Here is a 16,097-nt window from a genome sequence, read left to right on the forward strand (position 1 = left end):
TCCCAATGTTGAACTTCTTTTAACGTGTCCTGTGTGAATGGCACCTCACTCATTATGTATTGCTTGAATGTTTGTGTCAATTGTGTTAATGATGTGTTTATTGTTTATTGAATTATTTTATATAATTGTACTTATCTGCAGTAACGCAGTAAATTGACAACTTCAGACAAAAGTCAAATCAGTGATATAGAAGTGTCAATATAAAGACTTCGCCATGCAGTGCACGGATGTTATGAACGGACAGGATTTCCTCCTCAGCCATCAATGATGCAAAATACTTCCATTATTTATTCCATCCCAACAGTAACTTCTCTCTCCTCCTCTATTTCTCTGTAGATTTCCTTTTCTTTCACACATCTTTAAATGCACACTGTTTACGCAAACTATATTTGTAAATTGACTTTTGAAAATGTGAGTGGTGCTTGCTTGTGTCTCCTCACCACCGTCATGTTGTGGGTGGTTGCGAGGGATTTGCTATGCAGTCGCATGGATGTTCTAAATGGGTTTAAGGATGTTTTAGTATATTGCTAGGGTATTCTGGGTGGTTGCTAGGTGGTTACTTACTGACCTAAGTCAAAAGAGCCCACTCCCAAGTTTCTATGATATTCTGGTGTCTAGATATCAGATATACATTTACATTTACATTTATGCATTTGGCAGACGCTTTTATCCAAAGCGACTTACAGTGCACTTATTACAGAGACAATTTCCCCCGAAGCAACCTGGAGTTAAGTGCCTTGCTCAAGGACACAATGGTGGTGGCCGTGGGGATCAAACCACCGACCTTCTGATTAACAGTTATGTGCTTTAGCACACTACGCCGCCACCACCACTCCTAGATCCTTCCTTCTATGTACCAAAAAACATATCTCTGATGGCTTGGAAAAAATATTGCACACTTAAGCTCTAATGGATATATTACAATATTACACTATTAGCTTGAGGTTTGTACATTTGAGTTTGTAGTTTTTATTTTGTGTTTATAAGTTTAAGAAATGTATGGGTAATCAAGTATATTGTAAACAAGGCTAACTGAATTGGTATATATAAAGGCAATATCTTTTTATATTATTATAATGGGAAAGTGTCAAGATTGCTTTGCAGTGGCATATACTGTATGCCATCGTATACCTTTCCTGAAAAATGCTATTTGTTATTTTTGGCTACAGCTCTTGTGTAAAAGGGATTGAAAGTCAAAACTTTGTTTCTGTGTCTGTAAATTAACCAGTTTATTGGAAGCTATGTCAGCTTATACTGTAAAACTATATATAACCTTATTGGTATAGACATGTGAGAGGAGATTCCTGGAAGGGCTGCTAAGATATTAGAATATTTAAATGAATATCCTTCAATATTCAAACTACAAGGCCAAAGAGTCTGTGTAATAGCTGCCTTTCAAGATAGACAAAGGATCTTCACATACTGCATACTTACATATCTGGCCATGGCTAACTGAAAATATGTAAATAGGCTATTGACTAGTTTTTTTATTGACTTATTTTTTTATTTTTATGATCTACTTCTCTAAATTGTTAAGATGTTTTATCCAATATGATCACAGGAAGTTCCGGTATCCTAGGATCGGCCACATAATGTTTACTAACCAATAAGCGGCATCTTCGATCAGACATTTTTACATCATTTACAGTGTGATTACTTTCCACTGTGGTGTGACCAAAAGTGCGTTGTGTCAGCTGTGTGGAAGATCTGGTTCAGAAACCACGTTGAAACATGAAGTGATCACATCCACATAATCAGTGACATGCGTGATTCGGAGGTTGCATTATTACTCTAACATTACATTTTTACTCTAATTACACTGTGCTTCATCCCTGAATGGGTCTGAAAGGCTGTGAGAGGTGAGAATGAGATGGTGAATGGTGAATGATGAAAGCTTAAGACCAGCTAAGCAGATTGAGTGACAGAGAGAAGGAGGGCAACCAGGAAAAAAGCTCTACAAATTCATGCCTACCTCTGCCGTTGGCATGGCAATGGCTGTTTTCTACCTGAGTGTATGCTTTCACACCTTTGATCAGCGTGAGATTCAGACTCACACCCAGCTCCAGGAGCAGATGCTGGGCTGTCTTTTTATGAAGGCCTGTAAACAATACTAACACCATTTCATCATGGTCTTAACTAAACACAGGTATATAACATGCAGTGTTAGACTAAGAAAGCATCACCAACCACAAGAAGAAAATCACAAAAGAGTTCTCTATAATATCTCAATTGTTTCTCAAAGACACCAATGAGACTGAAAGAGAGCAAATTGAGACTTCTGATTGAGCTGCAGCGGTCTTCTTTGGGATTCTATTTTTGTTGGTTGGGAGGTGATATAATTTCAATTCTGGGGTTTTGGCTTAGGCTAAAGTGCAAAAAACAAAACAGCTTTTTGTCATGTTTGTCATTGTTAAAATAGCCAGATCTATGGGATATAACGCTGTGTTATCCTCTTAGGAATAAATAAGTAACTATGGTTTACTTATTTATTCTTTGCTTTCCTCCACGCTAAACCATGCCCTGAATGTGTGATGCGTTGCTGACTGTATCTACCCCAACATTGTCTAAACCAGTGCCGTAAGTTTGGGGTTGGACTATCAGTTTATTCATCCAATAGAAGATGGGGGAGTGTTTGAGACACCTGTTTGAAAACAATCAATATTTTTGCAATTCTGTTTAGTGGCACTGGAAGGGAAGAAATTACACACTTTAGCTTTAAATAAAATGTAATAGAAAACTCTAAAATGTATGATAGCAAGGGGTTGCGTACAGATTTTTTCAAACATTGACGTATAATTCCAAACGCTGTCTGTAATTTTGAAAACCATTTTAACCTAGTGCATCAGTTTAACTTCACTCTCTTTCTCTCACTCTCCCACTGTGTGTGTGTGCCCTGTTTATTGTCTGGTATTAAAGAAATGTTTCGGGCGATCCTATAACAAGTGGAAAGTGAAAGTGACAAGTGGAATGCTATTGGCATTTACACCTGCTAATACGCATCTCTTCTGACCAGTTGTGCACAGATAAGGTGTGGAACTCTGATTTCATGACTGCATATGTTGATTATTACGTCAGGGTGTTACTTCATGATAATAAAGTTATAAGAACAAAAAGAAAGTTTGAAAAATGTGGATCCGATCTGCCAATTATACATGCATTTAATCTAAGCACAAGATCAGAATCTGAGCATCTGAGCAGAATTCTTAGATATTTTAGTGGAGTATTCAAGTTCTGTGAAACTTGAAAATACTTATAAAACCGCACAAAACTGGCAAAGTTTAAAAATCTTGTTTTAGCGCAGCATTTGATTGACAGGAAATGTAAGCGCAGCGTAGTTCTAGCGGGAAGACTTGCAGCTGTACATCATAGCACCATTAGCTAGGTAACTCCTAGCCAATCAGATGTGAGCCGTTGCTTTACAAGTCTGCTCACAATCTACCACATTGCTGTTTCAGTGTGCTAACACGGCAACCTCCACCACCCCACTACCACCAGTTGAGTCCCATCGTGCACGGGTGTAGGCTCCTCGCCCCTGCCTCCTATCTCCGGCAGGATATGACGGTTCAGAGTATAACTTCTTCGGACCGCTGACGGGGCTTATGCCAAAGAGAGACATTACATTTCTGTTTTATATTCATCAAATAAATGTCATCTTAAATTTCACTGCAAGTCTTCCTGATAGAAGAACTTTCACCATAGAACCCCTTGGTTTTCACCACACTTGCTTGTGGAGTCAAAAATCTCCACTGTTATATGTACTGTATACTATTATAATGGATATTATGTATGCCCCTAAATGTAGCTCTAGTATGTATGAAATTAATACAAGTATGATGGATAAAAAGTAGACCATGATGGAAATTTTACAACTCTGTCAGTAAACTAAAATGAAAACAAAATTATTATTATTATTTTATTATAAGATTATTATTATTTAGTCCAGCTATTCGACCCACATGCCTGTTTTCTCCATTCTCCATTTATACCGTAATATAAATGCTAAAACTAAAATAAAAACGAAATGTACTGAAAAACTAAAACTAAATTTAGACTTTAGAAAATATAAAACTAAAACTATAAAATGAGTGACAATAAAATGGAACTAAAAACTTTTATTTTAATTTTACATTAATATACAACCTTGCCGCTGAACAATAAAACTGTACTTTAGACATAATGTTAGGAAAAATAAATAAATAAATGTGGAAGTAAAAACATCACATGCAGACTGACACATTGTGTGTGTGTGTACGTATGAGTGTGCATGTGTGCTGTCTGGCTCCTGAATCTGTCATCACAGACTGTAGCTTTGCACTGCCAATCCAAGCGATGGGCTCTCTCATACAGTTTCACTACAATAACTGTCTCAGACTTCTGATCAAGACCCACAAACATGAAAGAAACACACAAAAGAGCCAGCATGACATGAGATGCCGCTTCTTTCATCCCTGTCTTTATCTCTCTATCCCTCCAATTTGTTTTGTCAGACCATCGTCTTCCTCATCATGTAACACACCCTGATTTTCCATTAATCATCTTTGCCTATTGTATAATTAAATTTTCTCAAGTTGCCATCCGTGCAAGTTAGCACACAATGAATTTGAAGAAGCCGATGATGTCTACAAGACAAGAGCAAACTGATGCAGATCCATAAAAAGTGTCCAGACACATATAAATCTGTCCATTTCAATACAGAGAACCCTTTTTTTCATTTAGTTTTTCATTTCCATGTAAATGGAGCTGTATTACAGTGATATAGAACAAACATCCATTCAGAAAATTAGATCCTTGAATAGTGGATGAAGAAACACTTGTACACATATTTCATTTTTAGAGTGTTTGCCAGCCAGCACTGTATTGAGATTCCTCAAATATTCTGATGAGGGGTTTTTCGAAATGTCAAAGCCTTAGTATTAAACTTGAGCAACAGTAATTCAGTCGGAGCTGCTTACATGTAGATGGTGGGTTGTAAAGAAACAACACAGGATACAAAAATATCTTTTGGGATTATATTCTGACAGCTGTTTATAAAAAAAAACAGCAATCGATGGGGCCGTATATATATATATTAGGGCTGTCGATTTAAGCCATGGAAGATACCTGAGAAATGCAAGCTTGTAGTACCACCTGTTTACTCCAGAGGACAGTAAGTGAAACTTCAGCTGCGTGGCAACATGCAGTTTATACAGGGAAGAAAAACACCCTAGAGCAGCAGAACACAGACATGTGATACGTTCTTGCGTTCAAAACACTTGATGGAGCGCAAATCTGAACTAAGGGATCTCAAGATGTGTTCTAAGTATTAAACTATATTTAACTTGACACAGTGACCTAAAAATGTTGTTTATGACGCAACGCATCCATGACGCTACACATGCATGTCTGACGCAGCTGTTCATTGACTGGTCCTTAAACAAGCCCTCATATTAAATCTCCAACTGATTGACAAATTCACTTGTGAAATGGATTGCTGTGAACTGTGTGCCAATGATTGATTTATGATCAATAATATGGTAGTGAACAATACATTGTATTCTAAAACTGCTTTTTGTATGGCCTTATCAATGGTTAACTCTTCTGCTACAAGAATGTAATGCATTTTATCTGAATATTTTTTATTTTATATATATATTTATATATATATTATTTTTTTTATATTTAAAGATAACTATGTATAATTATTTCATAATTATATATTGAATTATTGTTATATGAGGGGCTTTCTCAGCAAATATTTGTATATGCGATTAATCGCGTTTAATTAATTGGGACACCATGTAATTAATTCGATTAAAACATTTTAGCGATTGACAGCCCTAATATACATATACAAAAAATTGTGTTCACTTGTCTACATACAGTAACAGTGTCATTGAAGTGAGGTATCTTGCTAATTTGTTTTGTAGATAATTTCAGTCTAGGTTTGCCTTCTGTTTTTTTGTTTTTATAAATACTATACTATATATTGAAAGTTAAATACTTTTTTGTTGCTGTTGCCTTCCTGGTTACAGAAGATATTTTCAGATTTTTTTTTTGTCCATAGGGATTTCATGAAGTAAAAGAGTACTATGACAAGAACCAAGCTGACCAGCCCCGAGGTGAATCACAACATTGCAAACTTTGATTTGAAGCAAAAAAGTATTTGCAAACTGGATTAAAAAACGATGGCACAAGACTGTGTAATTGAAGTCTTTCATGAGGGCATGAAGTACAATAATGAAGCATTATGAATAATGCAATGAAATAAAAAGCAATGGAAAAAGTTCATTATAATAAGCATAGAATCAATATATTTAAAGTATATTGCAAATTATAGGCCTATTACATAGGTAATTTGCAGTGTCATCATGAAAGTGTACAATCGCTGTAGAGCTCTACTGTTGCGATTTGTTTGCAGCGATTCTCTAATTGGTGGATTTTCCCCTCAAGATCACAGGTAGTTTACAGTAGTTCTCCACCAAGAATTCCACTATGAAACATTTATTTTTATTTTTATTAAGGCTAAAAGAAGCATATACCATCAAATAACAACCTATGAGCTCTTAGTAGGTCTGTTAAAGTTTTAAAATTATCCTTAAAAAAATTTACTTATGGAGAAAATGAATTAAAATTTTACTTCTGAACCAGACTGTTTTGCTTAGTGGGTCTACTATCTATTTGTACACTGATTTGTAATTGGTCTTGTCTTCTTTGCATTTATATAACAATTTATAGTAATTTTAATACTGCACAGTTACTGCGTGTTGATTCTTGTGCAACCAACTGAAAACAAGACATGCACAGTGTCACTGAAGTGAGGGATCTTACTAAGGGCACACCCCAAGCATGATTGTGAAAGCACCAACAACCCCCCTCCCCCCACCTCCCCAATATAAACCACAGATACCTGCAGCTGCCTCATTCTCTGCATATCTATTCTCTGTGTAAACTGCAAAGAGGGCAATGATGTGAGCTACCTCATATCATGCCATTAGAGAACCAAGGTTATGTGAGTAACCTTAAGTTCTCTGTCTAACCTTCGTTCAGTTTCTCACTAAGAGATAGACAACTTCTGTATTGCAAACATAATGACCGAAGCAGCCGCAGAAACAGAAAAAGATACACCTAAACACATAACTTGATCTAAAACATCTCCCTTTGTGCCCCACTCTAGAGATGCAGGGAAAAGGGGATATACCATTCACTATTCTTTCTTTTTATATATAAATATGCTTAATGTGTAATAGTCTGACTCAAGGACCTGAGGTTCTGTCACGTAGAGTCTATAAAAATGTAAGAATGTGTGCGTGAGGGGGCCTGGATAGCTCAGCATTTAAAGATGCTGAGTTCGAATCCAGGGTGTGCTGAGTGACTCCAGCCAGGTCTCTTAAGCAACCAAATTTGCCCAGTTGCTAGGGAGTGTAGAGTCACATGAGCTAACCTCCTCGTGGTCGCTATAGTGTGGTTCTCGATCTCGTTGTGGCACGTGGTGAGTTGTGCATGGATGGCACAGAGAATAGCGTGAAGCCTCCACATGCGCTATGTCTCCGCAGTAACGCGCACACAAGCCACATGATAAAATGCATGGATTAACGGTCTCAGATGGGGAGGCAACTGAGATTCATCCTCCGCCACCCGGATTGAGTCACTATGCCACCACATGGACCTAGAGTGCATTGGGAACTGGGCATTCCAAATTGGGGAGAAAAAAGAAGAAGAAAAAAAAAGAATGTGTGTGTGAAAGACCGGCTTGGTGTACTGATAATGCTTGCAGCTCACACACCCATTTTACTGTCATGAAAACAAGCAACAAAGCTGTCTTTAGGGAAAGCAGTTTCAGAAAAATGCCTTCCAAGGTTCAAAAGGAGCTAGAGAATGTGCCTTCAGGACCACGGACAGGTCCCAATGTGGAAACACAGTTTGGATACCGGGTAAAGCCATTGAGCACCTTTCATTTACCAGCAAATAAGAGGGTGTTGCTCAAAAGTACCGGCGTCCAACCACATATGACATGCCGATATGGCGTATAAATAGACCTTAACCATAGAAAAAGCACTGCCTTTATCCAGGAGGTCTTGAAGCAAACACAGCACATTCGACACCGAACATAAGAATAGGAAAATCTGTCTGTCTGCACACCACTGTTCAAACACACCCCATTTGTGGTCATTAAATTAGCACGTTGAGGCCGCCCTCGCGCTCTGAATTGTCCCAATGACCCTAGGGCGAATGCCGTGTTGCAACAGAGACCATGGCTGTTCCTAAAGCAGCTGGACTATCTCCGCCACACAACTTTCCCAGGCCAATACGGGGCAATCAGAATCAATGAATGACCAAACTCCCTCACTGTCTGCAGCGTCGGCCCGATGAGGCTCAGCAGGGGGAACACGTATAGTAGTTCATTTCTCCATGGCTGTGCCAATGTTTCCACACCTAATGGGTCATCGCAGCTCACCAGACCGGCTGGTTTGAGTATTTCAGTTACTGCTGATCTGTGATTTTCACGCACAACAGTCTCTAGAGTTTTCTCAGAATGTGCCAAAAACAAAAAAACATCCAGAGAGTGGCAGATCTGTGGACAGAAAAGCCTTGTTGATGAGAGAGGTCAACAGAGAATGGCCAGACTGGTTCGAGCTGACAGAAAGGCTACGGTAACTCAGATAACCACTTGGACGTGTTAGTTCACTCCGCTATTTCTTAGTAATAGCCATTCAAAAAGGTCACAGAAAAGATCTATTGTGTTTGGACGTTACCAGTAGCTCCATTGTCAAACAGTAGAACAATAAATCCCAGTGCATTTGAATAGAGCTAAGAAAAAGAGCGAGAATGAGGCGGCTGCAGGTAGCTACAGCTTATATTGTGGAGGTGGGACTTTTGACAGATGGGGTGTCATTGTAGCTTCCACAAATGGTCTTGCTTGGGGCGTTCCCTTAGTGAGATACCGAACGAATGTTAGAAAGTGAACTGAAGCTTACCTGAAACTTTTACTCTATTCTTTGTTTTTTGGGTCTTATTTTGTCTGGTCTTTTGCTCTAAGTGCATATTCTCTCTCTACATTTCTCTCTCTTTCTCTCACTTATTTAATGAGTACTATTTCTCATGCTGTGTCTGGTTTCTGTAGTGCAGATCAGGCAAGGACCTGCGGGCTCTCTTTTTGTCAGATTGACTTATATGAACACAAAGCTCTAGGGGGACTACAACAGATCCTCCACAACATTGCTCCTGAACACACACCCACATACTGACACCCACAAACACACAAACACACACACATACTGCAAAGCAATCTCAAAATGTTGGCACCACTGCCTTTTGTAGCCAAGTTTGATAAAAACAAACACACAAAACACAAAGAGAAATTACTAACAGAAAAATACCATTGTAATACCATATCTTTGGACAAATACCATGGTATTCTTTGAAGAAGCTTGGAGTACCATGTAAATAACATGAATACAGTATGTGAATATGGTAATTATTCAGTACTATGGTAGGCCTTTATATCAAAGTATCATGGTGTTACCATTTACATTTACGCATTTGGCAGATGCTTTTATCCAAAGTAATTTACAATGCATTCATTGTATACATTGTATCAATATGTGCATCCCCTGGAAATCCAATCCTGTTGTTAGCACCCAGCTTGGCCAGCTGAGCTACAGCAGCACATTTGGTACAATTGCTGCACTATGGTACATGCCATAGTACTTTTGTTATAGACATGACCTCCTTTCAAAATGACCAGTACAGTAACAGTCACTTATGTTAAGCGACTCTTCATTAAACATGAGAATTGCAGTGTGAAAATATCCCTCTCTCTCTCTGTCTCTCCCTCTCTCATGCACTCATTGCTTTATCCTCCCCTGAGAGTCTAAAGGTAATGGAGCAGGGCAGCATGGTTAATTCAGGATGTGGAAAAACTGTATTGAGCAGAGGCAATGGATTCAGGGTACCCATAATGGCCATGTGGGCGGAACACATACAGACACACATTTCCTCTGACATTACAGCTAACTTTCCTTTTCAACAAACACACAGATTCACACACATTGGATCCTCTGCCACCATTGATTGGTGCTTGAATTACACAAACACTTGCTACTCTAATAAATTAAAAACATGAGTGAAAAAGGAAACAATTAATCAGTTTTCTCTTATGGAAAGACCAGCATGAATTTCCATTCTTGTTCAGACTGGTTTGGTGCTGATCTAGATGGAGTACCAGCATAACCATGCTTTTGACTTGTTAAAAAAAATGCTGGTCGACCATCATGATCTTTCTGAAGAGGTTGGTTGATTTTGTAAAAACAAAATAATAATAATTGGGATACCAGCACAACAGCATCCCATACTGGCAACAAGCAATTCTGGGTTTTCTTTTCAGCAGGGTTATTTTGGATAACTGCGGTTTGATTCAGTTTTATGGAGTATTTTGAACCCAAGCTACAAAGGGCATTTGCATTATCGTTTTCAGACGGCACTTGCCAGATTCGGCACCAGCACAGTTAGAAAGGCTCTACTAATCAATAGCAGAGATGAAGGGGGCTGAGATTAATGGGCCAGCAGAGATAAGCCAAACAAGCTCTAATTCGTTCCAGTCGTCTATAATCACACTGTCTGAAACTGCAACCAGATTTCTCAATAAATCATGAAACAGATCTGTAGTGTATCTGTAGTCTTTAAAGTAAAGGAAGAAAGGATAAAAAGAAAATCTAGATATTTTACAAATATATACATTTATTTCATAATATAACAATATATCATAATTAAAATATTGTGAAATGTAACAATTTCTCAGTACATAATATACAGATGTGTAAGAAATAACTGGTAAAAGGACCACTGATATATTGAAAATTAAAGCACACCCAATATGATAATGTAGCAACATGAAGAGGACCATTGGTCTGGAGTCATTTATTCCACTTAAACTGCATTTAACAAATATACATGTTAATCTGAAGACATTTTTCATCCCAAAAACGCTTTTTAGTTTTAAAAGTGTTTTTTAGTATCAAGAGTCTTAACAATAACTTGTGAAATATCAAATTCTATTTGCCTTACCAGTGTCTTTGTCTTTTATCTGATTATTGTGCTATAGTGGGCTGTTTGGCCATTTGAAACTGTGTTACAACTCGGAAAGAACATGGCAGTGATATGCAACTGTCCAAAAATGGTCAACAAACCTGGAAGTACTTAATAGCTATGCCGTTATAAAAATTAATAAATTAAAAAATCTATATAAATGACATATTACGCTCTGTACATTTCAATATTTTAGCAAATAAAATCGTGTTATTCATTCAAGTAACTCAATTCACCTTTTTACATGAATATGTCTATAGAGGTCAGTGGACGCACGAAACATAGAGCCCCTTTGAAGCTGTGCTCTCAAATGGACGGGACTTCGCATTAAATAGAAAATAACTGAAACGTTGATGTACATGACTACCAGCTAATTAAATGTAAAATCACCTCTGAGCTCAGTGTTTGGTAGCTCTGAAATCCACACACAGTTATTTACAACCTTATGTGACACATTTATTTATATATATTTAGATTTATTTGTTTAAAACAGTTTTCAGCTTAGTTAATTCTTTTCATTTAGTAATTTCACAGTTTGAGTGGCAGTTTGAGCAGCATTGGAGGCAACATTGCAGATACTCAAAACCATAGTCTGTGCTTTCCCACTTTTAAAAAGCACTAGCCGGCAATGCCACTGCTATACAAGCACTTTTTGGTGTTTTGAAGGTATAAAAGGAGGACAGTGATAAATCGGCAGATGTCTCACCAGGCCTGGGCCTTTCTCCGGGTCATGCTTTTTCTAAGCCACTTGGAATGGGGGGTCAGATGGTAGATGAGCTGCCTGCAGATCTTATCAGATGACTTCAGCATGTCTGAGTCCTGAGAAAACAACATCAATAGAAAAGCATAATAAGAATGGAGAAAGAATCCTTTGATTAAAGTTGTCCAAGATAAATGTGGAGCCCGGGGTATCAACTTCTCATATTCTGCAAGTCAACACAATACAATGCCCTAGATAAAGACAGTTTCTTTTTGTGAACATTATTTACAGAAGTCTGACACACTATTTAGATCTCATATTTAATTTTAGATTGAGATAAAAATTTAATTTGGATCTTAATCTTCTTTAAGATAAAAAAAAACAAACAAAAAAACGAATCTAGTATAACATCCAGATCAGCTACATCGTCCTCATTATTTTGAAGACTTATCTACCTTTAGAAGCTCGGTGGTTTTAGAGTGATGGCAGCCCGATGCTCTGAATCATAAAACACTTTTGAATGTGCCAGCCAAATGTTATTTCTCAGGCACCAAGATGATTAATTGAAATAGTCTATCAACCAATAGCTTATTTGTGGAGGCCAATCTGTCTTGTTATATGAATAGAAATGAAAATTCAGTCATCATTTACTCAGCCACAGAACAAACCTGTATGACTGTATGACTTCCTTTCCTCCGTGGAACACAAAAGAAGATATCAAAAAGAATGTCCAGGCTTTTTTTCCCCATCAAAATGAAAAAAGTAAAGAAAAAAAAAACACTATAAAAGTAGTCCATATGATTTTGCACAGCATTTGTCTAAAGTATTGCCATCATGTTGTTTGGTTGAACATACATGACGTGTGATCATACATTACTGAAGCAGTAACACACCTCCATAGAGATACCTTCAAAAGTAGTCTGTGCCATTAAACTGGATGTGTCATTATTCAGGTAAGTTACAATAAATATATTAAAGGTGCTCTCAGTAATTATTTTCCTCATTTAAATAGTAATATTGAAACATTATGTATGAAATCATGACCACTCTTGTGAGATGAAGAGTTCGGTCATATCAGTAACCTTATGAAAGCTGTTTTATTCTACATGGGGCAGGGGCACCCTCATGGGGGCCGCCATGTTAGGATCACATGACCAGCTGAATACTACTGGCTACTTGGAAACTTTCATTCATGGATTAAATTAATCCTGCGCATACATAAAACTGTGCATAGTGAATTTCTACAATAGCATTGGTAACTGAAAACTACTGTGTTTAAATGATGCATACTTCGACATACTTAAAAAAATTACTGAGTGTACACCTTTAACTTACTTGCTTAGCAAGATTCTGTTCAAACTCTTGCTCCGCCATGAAAGTAGTTGAATTGAAAGACAAAACTCACAGTAGAAGCACACCAATATCCGCTACAGCACTCCTTGCGGCAACACTGAGAATGCAATGCGTACTAGCGCTGTATTATAAATTGCATTCTGACACATTTTGGAATGAAACAATGCACAAAATCAAGCTTGTGTAGCAAGAGGTGGCAATACTTAACATTTACATGTTTGTGTAGAGTATGTTTTGGGCCTACTGTAAGCTTCTGTTCTGAAGCCATACTTCAGTGTGAGGAACTAACACAAAGCTGGTCCTTTTTATTTTGACAGTCACTGTACGCTTTAGTTATATAATTATTAACTGTCTTTAAACCTGTGCTGCCATGTACAATATATTCTCTGTAAAGTGTACAAGAGAGAAGTCATAGGGGCTTTTTGATTTCAACATGCTATTGGCTGAGGAACCTTAAACTAATTTGCTCATAAAAATCCTCATCAAATCAATGTTAATTTCAGAGAAGATCAGTTTTTATTGACATCTTTTCTATACAATGCCAACTGGATACTTGTAGATGCTAGTTATAAACAGATACTGTATGATGTGACATTGATGGCACAGTTTAAAAAACCCAGCTTTACCAATTTGTGTTGCTCTGGATCTCTGCTGAGGATTCAGATGACATGATCCAATCAGACTCTCTAAACCAAAATCTGACTGTTGCTTTTCCTTCTGTTAATAACTTGTACCATGCTTAGATGGAAATCTAAGGACCTCCCACTGGGGCTGGTGTTGACGGTTTCACATTCTGAGATGCAAAACTGACATTGCAGACAGTACGCAGCAAACTGGTGAAATAAGTTGTGTTTATGTTAACGTTAAACCAATGCAATATTTTCATTGATTCAATACATTTAGGAAACCAATACAAGGGATGTGCACAGTTACCATTTTTAACATTCGGTTAACAGCGAGGTTTCACAAATGGTTAATCAATTTTTCGTCTGGAGTTGGGAAGCGTGAATGTTTATTGTAATGGAATTTTCTCAAACACTACTCAAAACTTAAAGTGCACAGTGAGCTATGAGCATAAATAGCACAATAAATACATCTTCAAATGATAAAATCTCAAATTAAACTCAAACTAAAATAATTAAACTGTCACTGCATGTATATGAGCTCCAAGAGGTATTGAATACAAGTATTGTCAGGTGGGATGAGTTACACTGCTGCGGATAAACAGTCTCTTCAGGGTGCTTTGATATTTAAATGGTTTAAATCAAATGGCATTGAACTTGTCTAATTATCATATGTATGCACACCAGAGCAAAAGGGAAAAACAACTCTCTCTTACCATTTATAAAGCACTGAAACTGGGTGAAAAACAACCTGGAATCATGTTTAATGGTGATGAAACCAGAGCTTCTTCAGAAAGCAGCACAATGCAGCACAACGAATGAAACAACACAAGTGTTTCTTGATACGTTTATAAAAAGTTCTGTTTAACTTAACTTGGTGACTAAAAATGTGGCCATCTTGCATGAGACCGCTGAAGGAAAAAACTGTGAGATTCAGCGCAATAGTCAAAGACGCCCGTCCAGCGCGTTAACAGTATATAGAGCACAGAAGCACAGAAAAGCATGTTTGAACAGCCCCTAACTCGCCCTATACTTAAAAAACTGACATAAAACCTGAAGGTTTGTCGGAAATCGACGATTTTGGGTCAGGTTGTAGACCTGTATAGCATGTGTAGAATAGCCAAATCAGTTTTGTATTCGAATAGTGGCACGTTGCGCAGTTAATTTAATTGTCAAATATCTGTACCCTTCACTTCTACTTATTGTAAAGCAAAATCCAAAAACAGGGGCTGTCAAGCTCCAAAAAGGACAATAATGCACCATATTAGTAGTTCATAAAACTTGTGCACTATATTCCAAGTTTTCTGAAGCCATATGATAGCTTTGTGTGTCATTATTCACTGTAAATCTTGCCTTAAAAAACTAGCTTGAAAGCCAAGGTCAGAGTTCCCTTTCATTGTATGGAAAAAGAGTAGCCTAAAGAATGGATTAAAGAAAGACATAAAGGTCTGAAAGGAATTGAAGGTTAGTAAATGATGACAGAGTATAAAATTATAGGTCAATGTCACGAACCCCGCTCCCTCGCTCCGCCCCCTCGAGCTTCCACGCTCGTTCCGCCCCCTCGAGCTCGCACGCTCGTTTTGCTCCCTCGAGCTCGCACGCTCGTTTTGCTCCCTCGAGCTTCCACGCTCGTTTTGCTCCTACGAGCTCTCATGCTCGTTAGCAGGTCTCCCTCCTCGGGCTCACATGCCCGCTCCCTATCGCCAGAACATTATGTACACCTGCACTCGTCTCAATCTCCACATTAGTTTCACCTGTACTCGTCTCATCACCTTTCATTGTTTACACCTGCACTTTCTCCTATATATATCACTGCCCTTTCGTCTCACGCCTGTTGGTTATTGTATTTAGTTTACCGTGTCCTTGTCCCCCGCTAGTCTCGCCTAGTTTTGAACTCCTCTTGTTTACCCCTTAGCTTGCCAGCTCCCCTTGTTCCCCTGTCGTTGATCCCGCTAGTCCCGTCTTGTTCTACGCCATAGTTGTTAACTGTTTTCCCGGCTTCGACCTCCCGCCTCGTTGACCACTCTCTCCCGGATTTGCCCCTTCCTTCTATTCTGATTCCCGGCTCCGACATCACGCTCCCCTTTGACACCTCTTCACTGGATTTGCCCTTTTTTGTACTTTGCACGCTTTGTGTTTAATAAAGCTGTTTTGTATTCGACATTGTGACTGTCTCTTCTTGTGCGGGTTACAGAATAACCAACCCTTACCGAAGACAGTCACAATGTCCCGCGCTGACGATGTACGCAGCTCACTAGAGCGGATTGTCGCGGCGCGTTCTGTGCGCGGATTTACCATTGGGAGTCATGATCGCGCGCTCACAGCCCAGGGACAGCAGGTACGTGCGATTTTTGATT

General features: G+C 38.3%; 1 protein-coding gene across 1 annotated transcript in view; it reads right to left on the reverse strand.

Annotated features, from left to right (window-relative positions):
• Window positions 1-16,097, reverse strand: part of LOC127631073 (leucine-rich repeat-containing protein 75B-like) — a 45,450-nt gene that overhangs the window by 11,296 nt on the left and 18,057 nt on the right. The window contains exon 3 of the mRNA XM_052109040.1: window positions 11,771-11,883. Coding sequence (XP_051965000.1) covers window positions 11,771-11,883 — 113 coding nt within the window. The remainder of the gene's footprint in view (window positions 1-11,770; window positions 11,884-16,097) is intronic.

Source organism: Xyrauchen texanus, chromosome 37 (genome assembly GCF_025860055.1).
Source record: "Xyrauchen texanus isolate HMW12.3.18 chromosome 37, RBS_HiC_50CHRs, whole genome shotgun sequence".
In the NCBI taxonomy this organism is placed as follows: Eukaryota; Metazoa; Chordata; class Actinopteri; order Cypriniformes; family Catostomidae; genus Xyrauchen; species Xyrauchen texanus.